At 40.7% G+C, this 24,646-nt stretch overlaps 1 protein-coding gene across 3 annotated transcripts; it reads right to left on the bottom strand.

Annotated features, from left to right (window-relative positions):
• Positions 1 to 9,759: 9,759 nt before the first annotated feature.
• Positions 9,760 to 24,189, bottom strand: SLC38A2 (solute carrier family 38 member 2). 3 transcript variants are annotated; one of them, XM_032646632.1, is made up of 16 exons: positions 23,786 to 24,189; positions 22,455 to 22,652; positions 22,088 to 22,169; positions 21,827 to 21,942; positions 18,810 to 18,883; positions 18,615 to 18,707; positions 18,403 to 18,484; positions 16,899 to 16,981; positions 16,442 to 16,500; positions 16,183 to 16,350; positions 15,695 to 15,774; positions 15,478 to 15,578; positions 14,786 to 14,910; positions 14,288 to 14,432; positions 14,086 to 14,183; positions 9,760 to 12,775 (listed from the first exon to the last, which is right to left on the bottom strand). In XM_032646632.1, exons 2-16 carry the CDS (start codon positions 22,568 to 22,570, stop codon positions 12,677 to 12,679), a joined length of 1,521 nt encoding a protein of 506 aa, XP_032502523.1. In that variant the 5' UTR covers positions 22,571 to 22,652; positions 23,786 to 24,189; the 3' UTR covers positions 9,760 to 12,676. The 3 variants fall into 3 exon arrangements, 2 of the variants coding, with proteins under 2 accessions (XP_032502523.1, XP_032502524.1); XR_004351901.1 differs by lacking the exon at positions 14,288 to 14,432 and having other exon boundaries at positions 23,786 to 24,084; XM_032646633.1 differs by lacking the exon at positions 21,827 to 21,942 and having other exon boundaries at positions 10,338 to 12,775; positions 23,786 to 24,065.
• Positions 24,190 to 24,646: the final 457 nt, after the last annotated feature.

Genomic DNA, 24,646 nt, shown 5'->3' with positions numbered 1-24,646 from the left:
CTCAGTGCTAACATTCCACAGTTTCCAGGGTGCACACGGTAGGTAAAGTCTGAAGCTCAGAATTCTTTTAAGCTGCATGTTTTACTGGAGAGGAAGGGTTGGCTGTGCAAGGGGTTAAGTATTTCTGTAAGAACTGTGGGCCTAATCATAAGTCCTTGCTGTTATTGCAGTATACTGAGAATCCCTTTTTTTTTCTGAAATCATTCTAAAAGAGGCCCTTCACACAGGGAACCTGAAGAATTTCATATGTGAATATTAAAACTTTTACTCTAACAATATCAAGAAATTTGTTTAGAATGTGACAGGCAGCTAAAACTATTATGCCCACTGTGTACAATTAGGAGCAGAATTTAAAGTTATTTTTCTACCTTGAAACACTTTACAAATACAAATGTCTATGAAAAGATGCTTTGTTCATGACTATGCTTTTTCTCTGTGAAAACTCAAATGTATGTTCGTATGTATGTGTGAGTGTATATATATACACATGTATAATGTGTGCAAAAGAAAAGAAGACCCTGACTCTAACCCCTCTCTGATGCATTTACCCCACCAAGACCTCTATTCCTATCATATCCCAGAGGCTGACTCAATAATCTGGTAAAAGAAACCCAAGTACATTATCAAATGGATATTAGAAGAATGGCAATAATCAAAAACACGGACAAAAAAACATTTTTGAGGATATGGAGAAATTAGAGCTGTGCTAGTGGAAATGCAAAATGGTATAGCCACTTTGGAAAACAGTTTAGCAGTTCCTCAAAAGGTAAAAAAATAGAATTATGTATAACCTGACAATTTCACTCCTAGGTATATACTACAAAGGACTGAAAACATAGGGCCACAGAGAAACTTGTATACAAATGTTTACAGCAGCATTATTCACAATAGCCAAAAAGTGGGAACAACCCAAATGCCCATCAGCTGGTGAATGGATGAACAAAATGTAGTATAATCCATACAATGGAATATTATTCAGTCATCAAAAGGAATGAAGTACCAGGGTAAACTACAAGATGGATGGACTTTGAAAACATTATGCCAAGTGAAAGAAACCAGTCACAAAAGACCATGTATTGTAGGATTCCATTTATATGAAATGTCTAGAATAGGCAAATTCGTAGAGACATAAGCTATGTTAGTAGTTGCCCAGGGCTGGGGCTGTAGGGGAGGAAGGAATGAGAAGTGACTGATGATGGACTTGCAGTTTGTTGGCTCTTAATAGGCTCTACATTTCCCTCCCGTTGCCTTCTCAGACAAGTGGTGATAAAGGTTCCCTGCTATTGCTTGTCCCAGATTCTTCATCTTCCCTTATTAATTCTTTTAATCTTGTCCACATCTGTTTCTTGTTGGGACAATGGCTGGTGTCCTACCCCTTTCTCTGTGTATGTCCCTGATTTCTAACTCTGAGGCTTCTTGGTGCAATTCCCAATACCGACTTGCTTATTCTTTAGGGAGAACAGCATTGATGGATAGGGAGTGGAGAAAAGATTGCATATTTACAACTCTTCCCTTCTCTTTTATTCTACACGTATTACTGAGAGATGTCAACTACCCAGGACACAGTGCAGGGCTTCCCTCTATCTAGGGAATTAGTGTCTTAGAGAGACAGAGATAGAAATGGGCTCAGTGGCAGCCTGGCTGTGCTCCAATGGAATTTTAAGAGATGGCCTGGTACTCAAGTTGCCCTGAAGTTTTAGGACTTTAGCTATTGTTATTTCTAAACCTAATAGCTTTTGTGAGTGAGGGCTTGTGTTATATAGACCAACTGGCTTCATTTTTCCAGGAAAGGAGTAACTCATCTTCAGAAAACTAAGACAGTTTAGGGCCAAGGCAGAGCCTGACAAGAACCTATATTTATTTCATTATACAAAATACAGATCTTCCATTGTCAAAAGTTTACAAGGAGTTGAATCCCTTGGCTTAGCCCAGTCAACCCCAAACCACCAAAAACAAACCCTTTGTTAGGCAAAATCAAATTTATCGGCCCATTGCTATGAAGGAGATCACAAATCGGAGAAACTGTGGTGCATCTCACCAGCCAAAGTGAAAGATGGAACTAGGATAGAGAGAATTCTGGGCCAGGGTAGAGTCTGAGTTAAATTTAAATAAATCAGTGTTTTGATAGGCTCCAAGCAAAGTAAGGCAGTGTAAAGTGGTCAACATCACACTCAGACTGCAAAGTAGACCCAGGGTCTTGCTTCCTTGGAAAAAAGAAAGCTAAGATAGATGTGGGACACTGTGCGCAGAAACCCCTTATCTGAAACTCTGCATCTGGGCTGTAAATCCAGATGGCTTCTCTACATCAGAGTAACTTAGACACCCCCCCCCACACCCGGCCCAGCAAGAGTAGGTTGTTCCTCTCTTACTGATATCTTTTCAAACAACAATTTCAATCAAATTACTTACATTTCTGATAGTCTCCGATTTTAGAGAACAGTTTCTCAGCGAGGAAGAAAGTGGTAGTCACTTAACGAAGGGGATTGTTATGACACTTTATAGCTGCTGTGTGTCCTTGGGGGAAATATTGTTTCCTGTTAACTTACGCAGCTGGCTTTATCTGTGTCTTTTATTCCAATCTGATGAATGGTAGGACAGAATTTTACTGTCCAAGCTATTTTTACTTTCTCATTGCCTTGGTGAGCTGCACTGAGCATGTAGCATAAGCAAGAACTAAATTTTTGTAAGATTAAGCTGCTGAGGTTCTGGGGGTTTGGTTTGGTTTTTTTTTTTTTTTTTTACCAGAGCGTCACCTAGTCTAGCCTGGATGTCATAGAGAGTTCTGTTTTAATTAAATTCCCATAAAATGAGGTACTGGCTTAGGGGCTGGTAGCAGGTGGCAGAAAACTATTATTGGAGGATGAATGGATGTATATCCATATGATGCAGTGGCAAAACATTTGATAAAATTGTCATCTGAGGTAATTTGGTGGGCACATCAAGTCCTTAATAATTTGTAGCCTTAGAAGAAGAGGTTGGAAAATAGAATGTTTATAGCCTGTGTTGGTTGTTAATGACTGTGTTTGGCAAGGTATTATAAGAAGTAGATGAGCTCAGAAAACAATTGGCCAGTTTGTGAGCAGGAAAGGGAATAGAGAGTGTCTACAAATTTGGGAATTTATAGGGTTGCAAAACGCAACCATTTCTAATCCACAAACAGTAAAAAGTAGCACTGAGCAATACTCTGATAACAAAGTCTGATTAAAATAGCCCTGGAGCAAGGATCAAATCAAGATACAACCATAGGGTATATTGTTAAAATCTGTATGGGTTAAGGTGACACCTGCTATATCTTTTCAGTTGGACAAGATAGGGTGAATGAAGTAAGGTGTGTCTTTCCCAACAAAGATAGGCCCACGGTAATTGCAATTGAGAGAGAAAGAGACAGAGATAGAGAGAGAGGCAATAAAGCAAAGACATGCAGAAAATTCAAGATGTATGAGTAAAGAGAAATGAAAACTTATGTCCTTTCAAAAACTTGTACTTAAATGTTTATGGCAGCATTATACCTAATAGAAAGAATGTGGAAACAATTCAAATGTCTATTGCTTGATGGATAAATAAGATACTGTATATCCGTACAGTGAAATACTATTCATCAATAGAAGGAAATTAAGTGCAGACACGTGCTACAATGTGGATGAACCTTGGAAATCTTATGCTGCGTAAAAGAAGCCAGGCACAAAGGACCATATATTATATGATCCAGTTTATACGAAATGTCCAGAATACGCAAATCCATAGAGACAGAAAGTATATTTTTGCCTCTTGCTGGGAGCAGAGTGAGCTGGGGTGGGAGAAGGTTGGGGAAATCGGGAGTGACTGCTAATGGGTGTGGGGTTTCTTTCTGAGATGATGAAAATGTTTTGTAAGTACTGGCAAAGTTTGCATAACTCTGTGAAGATACTAAAAAGCATTGAATCTTATACTTTAAATGGGTGAATTGTATGATATATTAATTTTATCTCAAAATAAGCTCGAATTTAAAAAGGAAGTATATCTCACAAAGAACTGTGGGTATGGCTATTGGCATGTGAAATTGACTGGAATCAGACAAGAATAGGACTAAATTTTTCGAGTGAGCTCAAATGCTAAAGGGACCACTAGCCTAGAGAAGAGAAATTGACTGCTCAGGATTTAAAACAACCCTTGGGCCTAACCTTCCGTGAGTAGAAAATGGGCTGGAAAAACTGCCTCACACCTAAGGAAGAGCTATTCACTAATTCCCACTTCTGATAAGGCTAAATAGGATATCATAAAAGGAAGAATCTTAAGGAGGGTTCATTCAAGGACCGTCGGGGCAGAATTGGAACCTAATTAAATAACTTATCCTATCCCAGGGTAGGAAGCCCTCCTCAGGTTGGCCCAGCAGTATTTTATTTTATTTTATTTTATTTTTGCGGTACGCAGGCCTCTCCCTGCTGTGGCCTCTCCCATTGCGGAGCACAGGCTCCAGACGCGCAGGCTCAGCGGCCATGGCTCACGGGCCCAGCCACTCCGTGGAACGGGAGATCCCCCCCGGACCGGGGCACGAACCCGTGTCCCCTGCATCGGCAGGCGGACTCTCAACCACTGCGCCACCAGGGAAGCCCGGCCCAGCATTATTTTAGAATTGCTACAGACCTGGACTTCCAGGAGTATTTAGCTCATTTATCCTGCCTCTGACCCTCAGTGCATAGTATATTGAGGGCTGATAACTTATCTTTTTGGTTCATAAGATTTGGAGCAAGAAGAATCACATACAGACCTAATGTAGACATAACAGGGCATCAGCCCCAATGAAGAGACCACTGTACATTGCCCAGAAGTCCTGGACTTGAAGGTTGCTGCTGTGGATGAGGCTTTTGGCTCATCTCCCTCAGGACCGCCTCTAGTGACGATGCTCAGTGCAGTACCTGGCGTGTGCTAAGCACTTACCTGACGGGAGTCATGCTAAATTCTATTCAAAGGTAAGCCAAACGAGGCATGGGCAGGTTAAGGAACTTGTTGGAGATCACACAGCTAGTAATGGCAAATCAGATCTTGAACCCAACTTTGCACAGCTACAAGGTCATGCTTTTCCACCTAGACCAGGAGAGCTTTCCATGAACTGTGGTATAGTGACAACCAGTGTGGGGCAACTCCTGGCATCGTTGATTATTAACTCTTCTTCAATAAGTACCGCAGTGAGATCTGTGCTGGCCTTGTAAGTATTATTGCTTGCGTGTAGTGTGTGTGTGTGTGTGTGTGTGTGTGTGTGTGTGAAGAAAGAGTCTTGTTTCACTAGCTTCTCCCCCACAAGCAAGAAAGAGCGGTCTCTTGTTTGCTTCATTGCCTCCAATGCAGGTGGTAAGTACTAAATATTTCTTTTTGGAACAGTTTATGAGGGAAGAACATTTTCAAATTTATGAGGCTCTCATGCATTTTGAGAAGAGATTTTCATATTTCACATATTTCCTTCTTTGGATCTTTCTATTTAGGGATCAGTTTAAAAATACAATCCCTCTATCTGGAGCAGAAGTGTTGTGAACCATGAGTTCCACATCTCTTGAGACTTTGAGTCACTTGAAAGGCAAAATACAAAGAAAACGAAAGGAAATTTAAAAGAAATATAGCTTGGTTTTGGCTTGGAACACACCATGATTCCATGATAGGTTACAGTAGATTGGAGACACTGGAAGAAAACGCATCGTTTACCAAAACTTAAGGTGTGCCTTTCCCCTCAAGAAAACTAAACTGCTGCTTGCTAGAATTGTATCCTTAAAGTGGCATCTTCAACATATTTGTTTTTTTTATTGCTTATTTAGACCAGATACCTCACTCTTAAAAACTATGTCGATGTGTGATTTTGCCACATTTTCAGTAAGCATGTATATAACTTTGGAAGCTTAAAGTTATACACTTAGGACCTGGGAATAATTCCCCAAATCTTTGAGAAAGAGATGGTTCAGAAGATTGGTTTATGATATCTTGTCCTTTTAAAATTAAAGACCTCCAGAACTAGATGTAACCAAAGGTCAACGTTTTTTTTTTAAGGTTTCCTACCCTACCTATTTAGAAAGACTACAATTTCGGCAACCTGAAAGCAATTCTTGGCAATGGCATCATTCTTGAGTAGGGGACAGGAAATGGATTATTTGACATTGTGTCTCTTTTCCACTTTGATTTCTTCACCTGCTCCACCTTAGATATACCTGGAAGGACTTGAGGATCTCCTCAGCAACACATTCACAGTCAAGGAGACTGGAACTCTATGTGAACTTCGTGTCCATCTTGAGGCTCTTGGATTGTACTGAGACAAAGACGATTGAGTTGTAGACAGGGAGCTAAGGTCACCATCCTGGCAATAAGGAGAGAAAGAGGGGACTCAGCAGCGGAGCTTCAGGCTGGCAGGATTCCTATTATCTTGGGGTCTCATACTCCTGAAAGAATTTAGAGTCACGTTTTTCGAACCCCGTTGCATAAAGCCCTAGGTTAAGGCTTCGTCTTGTGGATCATTATGGAGGATTGAAGCAGGTGCAAAGAGGTTGGGAGGCAGAGCACTTAGGCTCTAGACCTCACCTCTGACTGCTTCAACCAGCCCAGCTTTGCTCTTGTCTACTTTACAGGTTGGGCTCTATGTCACGTAGTTTTAAAAAATAATCAGATGAAAGAGTTAAACTTACCAGAACTCCATTCAGGGAAAATAATGTACGTGGTTAGAAAGAATACTAAGGTAAGTCATTTAGGAAGGGAGGGAGCAGAAGTGAGATCTTCAAAAGCAGACTGGAAATAAAAAGATATGACCAGTGAACTGCTATCTCAGGAGGGTGGGTCCTGATGACTCCAAACGTTTGTTCATCTGAGATGAACTGGCAGATTTGAGGACAGAGCTGAACTACTCATGAGAATAGAGGACAGGCTGAGTATTGGTGTGGGAGGAAGGGCAGACAGAGAAAATCTCTAGTTCACAGCACAGCCAGGCCGACTTGGGGGAAAAATATGTCAAATGGGATTTTCTGAAGTTGCACACGGTGGCATGTACAGTGTAAAAAGTCCCTTTACTATCTAACCCTCCAACACCCCACACCCCAGGTAATATTTAGTAAAACTTGCTTTGGGGCTTTCATTGTGAATAGGTTCTTCCTGGAGAAGGCAAGAGATGCTGATGAGGTTTGACAACGGATGATGTAGAGAGAAAAGACACCGTAAGTGTTTCATTTGGTGATTCACGAGAAGGGCTCGATAGCAGGTAATAGTCAATGCTAAGGTTTATTACAGCAAAGGATACAGAACGAAAGCAACAGGAAAAAGATATGCAACAGGGGGGGTCCAGAGAGGTTTGTCACGGGCTTCCAAGACCTTCCTTGTCCGAGGCCACACAAGAATGCTCTTTTCCCAGCACTGAACTATAGGGACGTGTGCGGAATGTCTTTGCCCGGGGAAGCCCCAATGTGCCTCAAGGTCCATGGCTTTTATAGGCCAGGGGGCAGGAGGCGGAGGGGGGCGGTACTCCTGGTCCCATAGGCCTATTCTGCTCTGCAACCAGACTTGGCAACCAAGACTCAGAACCACAACGATGAAATCAGGTACACATCAGCAATCTTTACCAACACATTGTGTTGGTAAAACAACCTGAAAAGCCAGTAGAGGATGATATGTTGCTTCAAGTGTATATAACAAAATCGTCAGTCACTCACATAACGAACATTCTGAGGGCAGCATTCCCAGGAGCTGGCCAGCGGTCACTCATGATTCCCTCGAAGACATAAGTAGTGAGCAATCAGGCTTGCTGTGTTAATGTTTTCCTCACACTGCGAGGGGGGACTACCAAATTTGGCTGGGATTTGGAAAAGGATGTCACAGCCACAGACCCATTTATATGTGGTAGAGGTTAAAGATGGCTTCTGGTACCTGGAGGTAGATCACAGGCTAGGCAAGAAAGCCTTCCGGTTGGAGCCCTCTTGTTAAAGACGACTGAACTTTACCTTTGAAGTCTGAGTGTTTAATTTCATGGTACTAGCTGTATTTATTTTGCAAGCATTTAGTACATTTTTGCTGAAATTTTGAGCCTCACCAAAACTATGCTGTGAAGGGCATATTTATTCATTCGACAATTATATTGGAAAAGGAAATCCAAAGAAACAGTTTATCAGTATCTCTGGGCTGTTTTATTAGACCAACCATCCCAGTTTGCCTGGAACTGAGGTGTTTCCCAGGATACAGGACTCTTCCCGTGAGAACTATTTTCCCAAACTTAGGGGTGGGTCTCACAGCCGTGGTGTGCTGTATCACCTGCCCACCTGACTAGAGGGCAGGATCCATCATTAGCCAATGTTTATCTCGAGAGGCTGGCTGAAGAAAGTGCTCGGAATCTAACTGTAGAGCCCCATAGTGAAGTCTCCACACCTGTCACTGAGGTCTCTAGAATAAATCTAGCCTGTTTAACTTGTAATTTTCTGAGGTACCCCAATCTCCTCCTAAAAAGATCTCTCCCTCAGCCACCGTTTTTGCTTAAGCTAATTTAAATGGATCTTCTTTACTTTGTTACCAGAAACCTAACTAAGCCAATTCTCTAGGTAAGAGCACTTCCAAGTTGAGAATCAGCCCTGGTTCTTCCGAGATGTTCCTTGGCTATTCCTCAGGCTTACTGGAAATATCTGGCTCTCTGGTTGTAGGACTGAATTTTTATGCCAAGGGACCCATCTGCCAAATATGTATTTTAAATTTCAGATCAATAACTTGGCATCCTGGGTTCACTTCAGTATGTTTTAAAAAACGGCTTAACTGAGAACTGTATGGATTCTGTTAAAACCTGAGTCTGACACATTACCCTAGCCTCTTTCCCATGGGCATGTTAGTTGCACACAGGTGTTCAATGAAAGCTTCTCAGATGAATGCATAAAAACTCTACCAGTCTTTTGTTCTTGAGACTTGTTGCAAACTGCTGTACTTTCTAGTCACAAATAATTCTTTCCCTTTTGAACATTGTTAGTAAATGGATATAAATTTCTTGCATTAAGGTTCCCTTGCCTTTGGAACCACTCCCCAGCACACCTGTTCTGAGGTACCTTCCTCTCTGTTTCAGCTTTGGCTGTTTCACTTTTTAAGCCCTAAGTTTTTAAGACTACCAGCAGGCCATACCTGAGCTCCCCTGTGTATCTTAGTAACGTTCCTCCCAAGTGTCCATCTCTCAGGTAACCCTCAGCTGGTCTGACTCCTCTCCAGCCATTAGCACTTCCTCTCCTTTGCTGGGACTACTCCACAAAGGCTGAACTCACCCGACTTCTTCCCAGGCCTGTTTCTTACTGTATTTGTGCATCAGAAATCACTCGAGTAGCTTTCTGGGAGAAAAGGTGCTCTCCAAACCTATGGAATCAGACTACATACACAAGTGCTCCAGAACACTGCCCTCTTTTTCTTTGGCTGAGCCCAGCAGCACGCGGGATATTTCCACAACCGGGGATCAAACTCGTGTTCCCTGCAGTGGAAGCATAGAGTCTTAACCACTGGACCGCCAGGGAAGTCCCCAGAAAGCCGCATTTTAAAAAAGCTCCCCAGACGTGATTCTGATGCACTGCTTAGAGCAGGCCCAAGCCTGGGTCTTCCAGATGCTAAGCATTTTTTTCATTCCTCCTCACACTTGGTTATCATCACTAGGAACTTAAAAGCAACTTAAACTTTCTGACCATCCTCTTCATTATAATCACTAACATATGGAACCCTACTAAGTGCTAGGTTGCTGTGCTTACAAAACACACCAGACACGACTTATCATTACTTTAAATAAAACACCGCTACTCAGGATTAAGCATGTATTTATTTTAGTTCAGTTAAAACAAACATAGGATGTTTCATTGAAACGGTGTAGCACTCTTTGCCAACAAGTCATACTGGAATTGTTGGCCTCTAACAGTACAGCGGGGATATTTACATTATATACAGAAAGCTTAACACACCCAGGTTCTCAAAGGTCTTAAATCACACTAGATCATATTTGATTTTATTACACTAGATCATTTTGATAACTACTGCATTTTGAAAATTTAGACCTTGTTTAAAATTTAAATAAGAGATCTGAACTTGCACCAAGTTTTCATGAAAAAAATGTGATGTTCAGCCAGTCTGTTTATTGCAAATACAATTTAAACAGTATTTTAAATTTTTAGTGTTTACACAATTTGTTTATTGAAATCTCTGTACAGGTACTTTTGGGACAATTCTTATAGATACATAATGTGAATTCATCAAAATGCAGTTAAGAAACTTATAGGAATATATACATTTGAACCCAAGACCCAAACCTGACATTATATACAACCTATTTACAAATACATATGGACAGACAATGTATGTACATAAGATTATCATAAATATTGAAAAATAGGTTAGCTTTAATGGATTAATGCTGTTCTATAAATAACATTACAGTTATAACTGAAACATCCACGGAAGACAGTAATGCAAAATGAGGTGACACGACAGTGGTTTTAATACTGAAGACTGCTCATTACTGGGAATTCACTGTTTAGGAACCTCCAGGTAGACGAGATGGCTCCAAGAAAATCAGGCAATGTAATTTACCCTCGGCAGTTGATTTTGAACCTCAAACAGCCAGGAGATTGGAGGAGCCTCCCACATCGATTTGCCATGAGAATTTTTTTTTTTTTCATTTCTTCCTGGTTGCCATGGTATTTTCTCCCATAAGAAAGGATGTAAACTGTAGAGAACAACTCTTTACTTGGTATTCCCTGGCCAAGTCTTAAGATACACAACGAGCAATTCTTTCCAGGAATCCAACCAGAAGTGCCAATTCTTGGTCTGAGCTAGAGGTGAGGTTCTGGAGTCGAATGGAGTGCCAAAAGCCCAACTGAATGAAAGCAGTGCTGTAGAATCTGTCTTCTCACTGCCTTTCGAGATGGTCCCCACTTTAATTTTCGTAGAAACAAACAAAAACGGACCATTGGTTTCACCCAATGTAGCACTACAAGACGTCTTCCAGTTCCACAAGGGTCTTTTGATTACAGACACATCTTGTCTGTAATTTAGTCACATATAATACAAGAATGCATAACAAAAATCATGTCTGCCACATTTCTGGCCCTTGCCTAAATCTAGAAATGTTTAGTTCAGGAGAACAACCTTATAGCCAGGTGACCAATTAATGATTCCATTATTTGCTTCCCCCAACCACTAATGGAATTATGTATATTAGATTTTAGACATTATGCCTGATGAGCAAAGTACCACATTATTTAATAATATATTCACCATACACCATGACGTACAATAAATGTGCTCTTAAAGCCAAATAATTTTTTCACTTCTAACTGGGATTAAAATAGGAAGGGTGATCATGCAGTCGGACCAATAGTTACACTCAGGTTGCACTGTTTTCCCTAGCTAACCATTTGTTGGATGTAAACAAGTAAATTCTATGTTGTACAAGAATGAGATGACAATCCAGTGCACATGAGTTTTTTAAAAAGCTTACTGCATGAGAAACCCAGTGGCCTATACGAAGAGAACTTATATTATACCAAATATTGGTGTAACCTATGGATTAGACCTCTACTGTAGACAAAACATGAACACAACTAAACCATACACTGTCAAGTAATTCACACTTCCAGGAGCATTTTGAAAAGTTGTACTCTCTGGGTAGAATAGTTTTGGCCTACAGCCATCAAATGCCCATTTTCCACTGCTGGAAGCAATGCCAAAAAAGGGCTGGCCCAAAAAAAAAACCCAGAGCTGTTAACACAACTCTGGAGGCAGATGCAACTGAATAAACCCTGTTTTACCCAATTGCACTATTTGGTACCTCAAAATTAGTTATTTTATTTCCCATAGAAATATCTGCATTATCCTCCATTCTAACAGATTGAAGCCATAAATATTTCAGAGTCTAAATGAACCAAATTATTTGGGGACAGAGAAGAAAGGTGATGATGAGAGCTCATCTGATTTGGTATAGCCACAATCAACCAATTATCCTTTCATGGTGAAGTCTGAATGGAAATAAAAACTATGCTCCTATTCATGGTACAATGTTTCATTACATCATTTTCTCTAAAAATTATTTTGGGTAAAAAAAGTATTTGGCTTAGTATGCCTACAAAAAGGCAAATCATTTCATAATACTAGTATTTGTTTTTAAATAACAATGAATTATTTTTTAACAGAATTCACTGACAACTGCTTTTGGATAAAGTTCAAAAAAAGCAATTTTTAAAGAACAGCGCTTCTGAGGTCTTTAAATATTTTTGGTACAAAAAAATAATAGTATTTTTCCCAATGGTTATTTCAATACTTTGCTGTAAATTAAGATGAATTGTTTTCTCACATCGAATGGTTCCATTAGGCACATTCAAGTAAAATCATAAAATATCCAAGTTAAACAATGACACAGCCAAACATGTGGCTTGATTAAAGTTAAGAGTTCGTCCATTCTCTGGAATGGAATAAAATTGTCACTTCCCTTAACCCGAGACTCGTGGTTTTGTTGTTAATATCCATTTCTATCATACAGAATAGTTTCTTTAAAAACAAAACAAAACAAACGAAGAGTTCACTTATTCTGCACTCAGAAGAACCAGCGAGGAATCTGCACTTCAAAAGGAAGTGAAACTGAAAAATTAGGTGAAATTTCATAGTAGCTGAGAGTTGACTCAACACTGGCATCAAATGCACTATCGAGTTTTAGTGGTGCTGCTGGTTAATGGCCACCTCCGGAGGCATTGTGGACCCAATCCAACACAATCAAGGTCATGCTTCCGGTCATCACCACTACGCCACTTAACAGGAAGAACAGAGCCTGCAATGAGCACACAGAGAAAACTGATCAGCAAGCAACAAAACATATGCTAAATATTCCTTTTTTTTTTTTTTTTTTTTTGCTGTACACGGGCCTCTCACTGTTGTGGCCTCTGCCGTTGCGGAGCACAGACTCCGGGCGCGCAGGCTCAGCGGCCATGGCTCACGGGCCCAGCTGCTCCGTGGCATGTGGGATCCTCCCGGACCGGGGCACGAACCCGCGTCCCCTGCATCGGCAGGCGGACTCTCAACCATTGCGCCACCAGGGAAGCCCCCTCCTTCTACTTTTAAAAATGGGCTTATAATTACTAAAAGCATGTCCATAATACTTCACAGAACTACAGTTTTACCTTGCTAAAGATAGTTAAACTGTCTTAAGTGAGTGATCAAGGGGTTATCTATAGAGTACTAAGTAACTGTATCTTTGAAACCTTCTCAAACTTTCCCTTTTCATTCCTTTGTATGAAATGAAAGGGTAAACAATTTTCTTTGCTAAATAAATTATTTCATATAATAGAACTGGACTGGGATTTTTACATTTTTTAGAAGGAAAAAAATTTAACTTACAAAATCAAATCCAAGTCATCTTAAAAATGCAGCCTGAGTCAAAGCTGGAGGTTTTTCTGAGAGACATGAGTAGGTCTACTCCTAATCCTACCCCCTTCAGTTACTGCACTACATATTTTACGTGAAATAAGATGATAGTTGTTGGTTCACAATCAACTCTAGTATTTTACTCAGACTACAACAGTAGTGGCGAATAAGGACTGAAATGCAGTCTTTCTCCTAAATATCCCCACCAGGATCATTTGTGGTTAACATACCATATTCTTTGTAAAATCAGTCGTTATTATACTCTAAAGTGTAATAGTAGCCCCCTCCCTAACCCCCAAGCTTTGCTTTGAAAATGGTTAGTCTCATTTGACTAAATACCCCATTATTTCTCTTTTATATACTCCAGGCCCGTTTAAGTGCTGGTCACACAGTAGGCAGTCCAACAAATACTGGTTAAATAACGTTGAAAGTTGAGTCTGTATTATCTTTACTTTACACTCTATCTCTATTCCTATTTCTAAAATATCTAATAACTTTCTTGCAGTTAACTTAAGCATACATATTAGATGGCAAACCATCTCTCACCTCCTCTCCCAATCTTCCATCTGTGAAGTACACAGTTACAGATATATTTGTTTACTAGAAACTTAAAATGAAACTACAATAAACGACATTTAGGAGACTAAAATTAAAATCAGTTGAGGAACTTCTGGCATGAGATTATTATTATTTCTCCAGTCATAATCTCTCACTCACCCCAATCTTCTGTACAGACTTCATAGGTTCTTTCTTCACTAACTTGATATAAAAGGCAGATGGAAGAATAAAAATTAACATAGCAGCTGCAGATGCACCTGTAAAAGAACATTTACCAGTTCTTAAGAATCACTTGTTATTCATTTTATAAACATTAAAATCCCTGATATTTCAAGCAACTTTGATACTTCCTAAAACTTACCAATGAAACCAAAGATATCCCTAATAGTTGGTACAAAGATGACAAGTAAATTGGTAAATGCCAAGATAGACACTGTAATGATACTATGACGCCACCAACTGAAATCTTTGGTTGCACACAGCAAGTGAGTTATGGAACTCCGGATCTGCAAAAATAAGTGGATAAATAAAAACTGGAGATTTAATTAATAAAAAAACAAACCCCAAACAACAGGATATATATATCAACTAGCAGCTATTTAAATACTAAAATTGTACCCCTCCTCAACTGCTGTTTTCTAAATATCTGAACACTAGAAAGATCCCTGTGTCTTCAGTTATGGAAAAAAATGTCCCAGGATATGTTTTAAAGATGTATGAAACATTAAAAAAAAACAAAAAACCTTCAAAAACCTGCATCAACTCGATACTGCTGTAGCAGTGTTTCCCTTCTCCCAAAACATAGAAATCACACAAATCTTCATGTTTCACAATTCATTCCTACTGAAAGGTTACTTACTGGGAAAATAACTACAGGTACTGTCAGGGTGACAGCCACCAACACAGCCAAACGGACGACGAGAAGCAGAATATCAGCTCTCATGACGGAAGAGTAGGTATGAAGCAATTCTGACTCAACGTGTTCTACAGAGAAAGACCAAGAGAAAAAAAAGCTTCAAGTGTGCTGTCCTCTTTGAAGATTAGTTAGAAAATCTAACTTAACGGGAAAATTTGCACCAAAGTTATTAGCTCCTCACAAAACGACCACAAACTAAGAGGTTAATAAGATTAATTTGGAATTAGGGTTAATGTGGTTAAAATAACATTGAAAAAAAGTTTCTAAATACCAAGGAGAGATTTAGCCACATGACCCCCATTAAAAACAACAGGAGCTAAATAGCTAAATCCCATGGTTTGGCTTACAGTGTGTGTGTGTGTGCTGTATTAATCTGAAGGGGGTGGGAGAGGAGAGTCAGGCTGAACCTAAATGCAAGCACATCACGTAAAAAATGCCATCGAATGGCTAATGGTAGAATTGGGAACGTGGATTCTAGAAGTCACTGACTCAATATACGCTACAGGAAATTCTAAGCTCTAAATTCAATCGTTCATCACAAATATGAAATATACCAAAACGGGCCGAGTTTTTAAAGTGACAGAAGTATACATATAAAAGTATCAATTCCATCTTGTAAACTAGACATTATTTACCATAAAACGTCAGGTATCCAAAGAGGGCAGCAAGCAGGTACATGAGAAACATAGCAAAAAATGAAATCTTGGACACGTTCATCATTCTTCTACGGCTGCGGCTATGCAAATTCAAAGGAAAATACAGATGCATACTTTAGCAGCAGTTATAGCAGTAATTGAAAATTTTTCTAGTTTTTCCAATAAATTTATATACAAGTAGGTAAAAAGCACTCACCCTTTAAGCTCTTCATAAATGGGAAGAACAGCAGGATGACAGACAAATGAAAAGGTCAGAATTGGCACAGCATAGACAGTCTGCAAAAAACGTAAAACCTTTCTTAATATCCTGATATAACAAACTCATGTTATCACAGTTCTGCAGCTTGTATTTATATTTATTAATCTTAGAATCAAAGCCCAAAATGATGTTTTCTGGCATAATTAGCTCCCACTCTTCTAATTTTTTCACTAAGTGTGATCGATATCCTCCATTTCCAAATGTATCAGTTATGAACATCAAATGATCATTTCATCTCTCAATCTATTTTAAGCTACAAACCAACACCTTCTTCTCAGTCCTCAATAATGAGCTAATCATGTTTCCTAAAGGGCAGCTATTACCTGATCTTCCTTTACCTTGGGAGTGTTTTAAAATTTCTAGTGGGTATTTTCCCTGTTTTCTTCCCTAAAATCTTCCTCTGAGGACACAAAGATTATAGTTACCTGTGAGTTGAAGATAAAATAATGTGGTTGGCAAGAATCACCTTCAGTCATATTAAAAGCCACATCAGGTACAAAAGCTGTTGGCTGTGCTAAGGTGCTGTTTACTGTTTCATTAATTAGAAAAGCAACTTCTGCAGGACAAGAAATCTGAAACTTCTTGCAAATCACCTGAAAATACATTATTTTGCATTTGTTAGACTGAATAATGTGACAGGGCTTAGAAAAAGAATCTCTAGCTTTACAGAAAAATTATACCTACCACAATCAGAAAGAACATCATACACAACAAGGAAAGGCCACTGGTGTACCCCAAATATCCTGTAAGGAGAAAAGAAAATTGGTATTTGTTTACTAAAACAGGTTTAGGGCAAATATAACTCAATTCTGCTTGCAAGACTTCAGTGTGGACACATCAAATTTCTAATTCTTATAATAGTAAGATGTAGAATAACTTAAAAATACTTGTTAGTAACTAAATCAGTAACAACTATCCTTTTTTATTTTTATAAAGCACAAGATGTTGTAAATGTCAACAGAATATTTGGGCCCTTTGGTAACCATCCTGCTAGAATTTTTCAAAGACCTCCAAGTTCTGAATGCTGAAATTCACAAAGGTATGTTTTCGGGGCTCTTTAGCTCTTATTAATTTCTATTAAGAGGAAGCCAACCAGCTGGTGAGGCTCATTTCAATTCTCTTTAGAGATGGGTTTGCTCACCTAAATTCCTCAGCAGTGACAAGGGAAGAATAAGCACCAGTGAGACCAACAGAACCAAATAGTCACCGTTCAGATACCACAATCTGAATTAAAGAAAAGAAAAACAAGGTCACCACCAGCCACAAATATACTCAGAATAACATACATTTCTTTTCACAAGACTCGTTTTATACTTTAAAAAAAGACAGGTTTGGAAAGAGTATCGCTTATTCAAAAAGCCCACATAGACAGAATAAATTTCTAACTTTGAGCGCTCAATGAATATTCACTCAGGTTAGAGATGGGATCTCAAACAGTGTAACTTTTGTCCCACTGTTTGCTCTGGGAAGGCTGCCAGCTGATTCATAACATAAAATGCTTCTTAAAGGCTTGATACTAATGTAGGGAACAAAGCGGCATTGTTAAGCCAGTAATCTTATCTTTAAGCATTTTTAGAAAACTGTGTGCCAACTTCGTCATAGCTTTAGCTCACTTTTTTTGATGCTGGAAACAAGGAAATTTTATAACAAGTTTCTTTCAGACATTTGTTAGCAAATGTACTTACTAAACATTTCAACAAGGAATTTCTCACGCTTCGATAAAATACATAGGCAAAAACAAAACAACAAAACCCAGTCCCCTAAAACAAGAACTTATTCCAGGTTGCCAAGAGTATGTTGTGACACCTTGACCCACCTTGACTCCAACAGTAAAAAGATCCCTTCTGAACTCAAGAGAAAATGTTATGCATCTCTCCTAAGAATTCTAGCAATGCCTTTTCCTTTTTAGGTAATCAACTACACCATTTTAAATCACTTATTTTCAAATTCTAATTGCCCTGTCAATTGTACTCTGCTCACTTCAGCAATAAAGACCCCCCCCACAGAAAACTAATATTTAAAGATCAGCTTACTAAACTAAATTTCAAATGCCACAGAGATAACCAAACCTCTCTATTTTGAGATAATGAGCTGCATGTAAGCTGTAAAGTACATTATCCCTCCTCATGTGTACTTTAGATAAAAACCCGTTAGTCCACTCGGATGAATAACTTCGCTAGAAGGACAAGGTCTGTACAGCATAGCCATACATTTTCTGGTATTCTGCACTTTAAATATATGAAATTTCAAATTCACAAAAATCAGACAGGAATTGATTTTTAATGTAATTCAAAATGTTAGTCCTAACTTAGGTTGGGGTATGAGTTATTCAACTATAATTTCTTGGGACAGTAAATATAAAGAGAAAAGGTAAGTAGTTCCAGAAAACCTGTTTTCACACGCAGGTTAGAAATCTGTTATTCAGAGTTATAGAACTAGTATAACTTGTCCTATAAGTACTATCTTTGGCCTTTCATTCTCAAAGTTTCCAATCAGTTTCTGGCAGGACTTCTTGGTCAGTTTCAACAGGAGCATTTACAAAAAATAATTTACTGATAATCATTTTGATTCCAACTTTGATAAAAATGTATCTAACCGTTTTAGACTGTAATTGTTTCTTAGGAGTAACCTTACTTAGCACCTACCCAGTTGTATCTTCAATGTTCATTAATGCCTTGATCACCAAAGGTAACTCATATTTCACTATGAAGAGGTAGCTTGACATAGCTGGAGGAAAACAAAATTATACCATTACAAGTGCAAAATGTGGCAAGTGACACCAAAAGTAACGTGTCACCACTCTCCGCTACATAAAGAGCAAAAAAGTCTACCCAAACCGCCCTTTAAAAATTCTTACCTCCAATGTTCTGCATTGTAATGGATCCAGAGGCTGCAAGCTTTCCAACCATTCCAAATGCCTTATGTCCCAGTTGTTCATATAATAAAGACCCTGTAATTTAAGGAACACAGAAGCAGGAAGAAAGTATTTTATAAGAGGAAGAAAATCATGACAGGCATAACTGTTTTAGAAATATCAAAAATGCTACCATACCTCCTTCATTGGCAGTCTTCAAAAGGAGATGAACAGAATACAGGGAAAATATTGACACAAATGTCAACAGGATTCTGATGAGAGAAGGAAAAGGCACGGGGTTATAAATAAGCACGTCTATATTTAAAAACAATTCTTTTTGGCTTTATTTAAACATTACATATGGAACTTGTCCTAATATTTTGTGTACTAGACAGAATGCCCCCAAGGACAGGTGTTCACTCTCCTGACTACAGTGTCAACAAGTTCTCTTACCTGGCACTAAACGTGACTGCATCATGTCTCAGGTAATAATGCTACAGTACTGGTTAAGAACAGGGTCCACCCACTGAACCAAAGGTGCTGGGAGACACTGGAAAACCTAACTTTTCAGTGGTAGAGTTACAAGACTTATATTTTGATTCTGGCACCATGATAATTAGCTGTGTACTTGCCACTTCTCTGCATTGTATGGTTCCTTTTATCTATAAAATGGTTTTAACACCTGCCAGTTACTTGTGAAATACAAATGAGACAGATTCAGGAAAGGTCTTGAGACTACTTGGACCACATAGATAAGCAAAGGAATGGGACTATAAAGGAAGTGGAGGGAAAGATACTGACATGTTAAGTGTCAGGCACAGCTTTACAAACAAATGGGCACAAATCAGAGAAGTAACTACTGGAACCATATACTACACTGCACACCATGGTATGGAAGACAGGCCCAGCATTGTCAGTTAAACAATGCCTGTGCTACAACAAGCAGGCTATCAGTCCGACTGGGCTGTCTCCTCCCTCAGTACTTTCGCTTGGATGGAACAGGAGAAAAAAAAAAATAGAACAGAGAGGAACTAAAGGTTCTCTACTAAGTCACTACGTTTTCCTTTAGGGCACACATCCTCTCTCATTCCAGCTATACTTTCTTCCCCCCAGGCAAGCCAAGAAGAATATAAATTTCTTTTTATTAAAAGGAACAACAACAAATCAAAATCAGGGAAACTCATAGAAAACTCTGCAAACAAGAAGACAGTCACATTTTCCAAATTCTTTACTGGCAAACTGAATACAGTACCTTATATGGTACTGGCAAAGAAACTGATGTCTCTTAGTTAAACATAGGTGGTAGCATTAAGCTGCCATTCTAATGCCCAAAGTTTCATGGGGTCTAATCTGCAGTGGAAATGACACAATCAGCCTCATCTCTAACTGGACAAAGCATGGCTTAATCAAAGACAATGTTCAAAGTGTGTTGACGAATTCAGTCCTTTCTTTTACACAGAAAGGACAATGAGGAATGAATAGACTTCATAACCCTTGAGGTCACTTTCAACCTCAAGTTGAGTCTACTTTATAGGGTAAGCTGCAAGAGTTGTTTAACCAGATGATAGCAGCCATGTGGCTTTTGAACCATTTACGTCTATACCTCCAAATATACGTTGTAAAATACTGATGGATTTAAAAACTCACTTTAGCACTCTTAATATTATTTAACCATTTATTAAATGGCTAATCATCAAACATATAGACCCTATTAGAGTATAAATAATTTCAAAAGTGCAAGGGTAACATATCAGAATTTTGCTTTCTCTTACGAAACAAAGGTGCCATATTATCTTATGTAAATTCTGCACCATAACCACACTGGGAGCATTTAAAAACTACCTCCAGTTTTTATATTAAGAGTTAGGAAGGGTTTCAAATATTTAGCAATGATGCCATTCAATTACCCCACTAAAAAATCTGAAACTCTAGGGTCCTTTCTAGAAAAATTCCTGGCTCTTGGTCTTAGATCTCAAAAAACCTCATGCTAATGAAGCAAGCTGAGTGAATCCTAGCTTCCAAAGCTCAAAGCCATGCTTAACTTCAGTGTGGAATTTCACCACGAAGCAGAGCTTTGCGAAGGTCTGCTTTTCTTTTCATGAACATTCTATTCTGCTAGAAAAAAATAACTTGAGTAGAAGGCACCAGTCAGTTAACTAAAACATATCTGTAGCAAAGAGACAATTCCATGCTACGTGCATATGTGGTTTCTTTGCCTGATAGTAAATCACACTATCTTCCACTGAAAGTTCCTTAGCCAGGAGCCCACAGAAGCCCAATCTTAGTTGCTATGATACAAACATCACTGAAAACGCATACTAAACTTCACATGTATTTTTCTTTTATGCTTGTTTTCTCCTGGGAATAAGGTCCATACTTTTACATTCTCCAAAGGTCAGTGACCCCCCCCCCGCCCCTCCCCGCCGCAAATGGTTAAAAACTGCTGTTCTAAAAGTCTTCTACAGCTCCAAAATTCTATTCTAGGTATTTATGCTGGAAAGCACAGGAGTAACTAATTCTAACTGGACAACTAGGGGGAAAAAAAAGGGAATTCAAAGCAGGTACTTATTAAAATATTCATCTTTTGCTGTGGCAATCACATAGACCTGGAAGAGATAAATATTAAAAAGAAAACAAAAAATAAATTAAAAAAAATCACATATGGGTTGCTTTTCAGGGTCCAGAAAATTATGACTCACTTTTCTTAAAAACATGTTCCAGGTTAGACAAATACCACCACACCCTATATATTAAAAAAAAAAAAAAAAAGTTGTTTTCTTTATGTACAAAAGGAGCCATAGGTCCTTGGGGAGACTGTTAATTTACCAAACTGACTTGAAGGATACCATGCTTTTTAATATTTCTTGCTTCAGAGTTTGCCAGAATAAAAATTCTACCCTGGATTTATCAACAGTTCTTTTAAAATATTCAATCCCTATTCAACTGTAACTATCCCCTTTGACTTTAAAGACTTTTTGGTTTAATTATCGGTTTTAAGAGTTGTCCTAATTTTTCCTACCTAATTGGCTTTTTTGATATCACGCAGTTACGTAGCAGAATAAAGAGATTTTCAGATTTCTCATATTTTAACTTTTAAGCAAATGATTTTTAAGCCAACTACTTCAACTGTAAATTCAGTCTCTGGAGCCAAAATATATGTTGTATCATCATATTTACTGCCCTGCATGGCAGACTCACTACTTACACATACTTACATAAAAAGAGCAATTCCAGTATTAGCCATGGCATAAGAAAGCCCAAGGATTCCACTGCCCACAATCGCATTGCTCAGATTAAATACTGACATTCCAAAGGAAGTAGTACCTGGATGCTACATAGAGGGAAAACGATAACCAAACATATAACAATAATTAAATGGAGAAAACCAGCTTTGGGCAAGTTAGATTTGAAATCTAAAAGTAAAACTATTCTTTTACTCCATAAAGCCACAGAAACATAAATTATTTTTAACTTACAAAGTCTGTTTCATACTTCTTCTTCCCCAAATTCGACTCAAGTAAAAAGTTCTGGTTTTCAGGATCTACATCTGCATAATGGCTACAAAAAGAGAAAAAAAAAATCCTAAATTGGATTGAAATATACAAAGGAATGCTTCAACACAAAACGGTCCCCGCGTTTAGCTGTCACACATCTTTACTTAAATGCGTATTAAGTAGTAGTCGACTTTCACACGACACCATGTCATTGCAACAACCGGATAATCTTCCAGAGATTACACGCTCTCTCCAAACGCTACAGTAATTTAAAGCAACAGAAGAGTTCCAGGTAAAGAACCTCCGAGGCACACAAGCCGTTTTTTAAAAAGCACACAACGTCTCCCACCTTTTCAGAGCAGCTTGTTTGGTGGGGTAGGAGTAGTTGAAGTCACTGTTGGAACTGTAGCTGCTGCTGTCCTCATCTGGGGAAATACTGAACCTTCCCATTTCGGCTTTCTTCATGCTGGTCGGCAGGAGGAATCAGGCGCAGCGAGTAACGCTGGGCTCCTTTTGTCCTTGGAGATGCACTGGCCCGCGCGTCTGCCTGTGAAGGTAGAGGCGGCGCGTCAGGACTGCAGAGCCCGCCCTGGTCACGTGACGCCGCCGGGCGGCGCTGCTAGGCTGATTCATCCCCGGCCAGGCGAGTGGAAAAGTACCAGCCGAGCGCGAAGGGCGGGGGCGCGCGCCGAGGGGCGGAAAAGTACAGACCGCGGAGCCGCGGAGAACAAAGATGGTCCCCCTGCAGCGCTGCGCCTGCGGAGGCCCACGCCCCCCCCGGACCCCGATAACCCTCTCCAACGGAATTTAGTGTTTCTCCCTCTCCATTCTCTCAAGTTTCACGGGAGGGGTGCGGGGGCTCTGTTTTGCTTTTCCCGCAGCCTCCTAGGTCGTGCACAGGCACGCAGGGCAAACATCCCACCCAGGCATTGGCTAGGTGTGCACTGCATGTAGCCCAGGCGCACAGCTCCCCCTTTCTAGCATTTATAATAGCAATGCCGCGTAATTCGTCCTTTCACACCTGGAGCCCCCAGATGGCGAAATGCCTCAGCAGCAGACAGACTCGAAGGGGGCGGAAAGGGCGAACATGAGTCCTCTCCCGAGAAAGGGAGCAGAGGGCGCGCAGAGGCGTCGAGGGTTTGTTTACACGCGCACGCCCGTGCCCTCGAGCACACCAGTCCACAGGCATTTGGCTCGCGAGCGCTTCGCCCGGCCGGCCCCTCCTCTGCCCGAAAAGGAAACTGATGCAATATCGATCGCCGATTGTCAAACGTTCCCGCTTGTCTTCCCCAATCCTGGCCTCCGCTACACTAAAAGCCCGAACCCACTCCCGTCGCCCCCAAATTCCAAGACCCGTTTATGTAATTATTTTTATTAATTCAATTCAGTCACAAGACTTGTCGCAACGGAGCCTCGGGGCCCGGCTGGCTCCCCTCCCCCTAACAGGAGGATGCGGCTCCGCTCCGGGCGGGCACGCGGCCCCCGCGCCCCTCCCTCTCCCGGAGGAGGGACGCGACCCCGGTGCGGACCGGGAGCGAAGGCTGGCTAGCACACCGAAAAAGCCCTCCCCAGGAGTAAACGACCGCGGCAGCTGCCTTCCCGCCGCGGCCCCTCCCGGACGCCCCTCCCCCACTCCCGCCCGGGCCCCGAGCCCTTTGCAGACGCCCCCGCGCGCATTACCTCGGTAGGCTCGACTCCTGTATCCCGGAAACAACACGCAAACGCCTTCGGTGAGTTTTTCTCAGTCAAACAAAAATCGTAAAAAAAAGAAAAACAAAACGGAAAATCCAACTAGAGGCAGGAAAGCAATTTTAACTAAACAAGGAAATGGCAAGTTGCCGCCCCAGTCGTCCGGCGTCTGCCGTCTGAAGGGAAAGGAGCGAGTGTGCGGGAACGCGTGGTCGAGCTGCTGTCGGTTCTGCAAGGAAAGCCCTCCAGCACGGCAGCGTCGCGCGGCTCTAGAGCCAGCGGCGCGAGCAGCGGGTTATAGCAGCCGCCTTGGAGGACGCGTCAGTGGGCGGGGCCCCAGCCGCCGGGTGCCTGCTCTTTGTGTATCAACACCACCTGGGCTCCGCCCCCCGCCCGCCCAGGCCCACAAGGCCCCACCCCGCCCCACCCGCGTCCGTCCCCCGCGGCTGACTCGGGCCGCCTAACCCCGCCCGCTGGCGCCCCCCCCCGTCCCGGGCCAACCCCGCTCTGCTGTCTCCTGGTCAGCCTCGGAGAGACGCACCCTGTGCTTCCCCCGCTCTGTCCCTTTCAGCCCGGACTGGTGCCCAAGACATGCGGTTGTCTTTCAGGAACCTTCTCCTTCAAATACCCTTTTGTCCGAGTTTCCAGCAGGCTTTGCTTTCTCCTTGAGGCTTTTTGGGGACACATCTCGCCCACCCAATCCTTTCCTGCTGGTTTTTTTTGTGATTTACATGGGGGTTTTCTCTAGCAAAGTTGGGCCAACGCAGCAACATTGTCTCCATGGTAGGTTTCTGTTCTCGTTCTTTCTTCTCCTCCTAGACCTGCTTTCACTCTTCAAAACTAGCCTGATTA

This window comes from Phocoena sinus, chromosome 10, assembly GCF_008692025.1.
Source record: "Phocoena sinus isolate mPhoSin1 chromosome 10, mPhoSin1.pri, whole genome shotgun sequence".
In the NCBI taxonomy this organism is placed as follows: Eukaryota; Metazoa; Chordata; class Mammalia; order Artiodactyla; family Phocoenidae; genus Phocoena; species Phocoena sinus.
The sequence above is the reverse complement of the archived record's forward strand: the minus strand, read 5'-3'. Positions and strand labels throughout refer to the sequence as shown.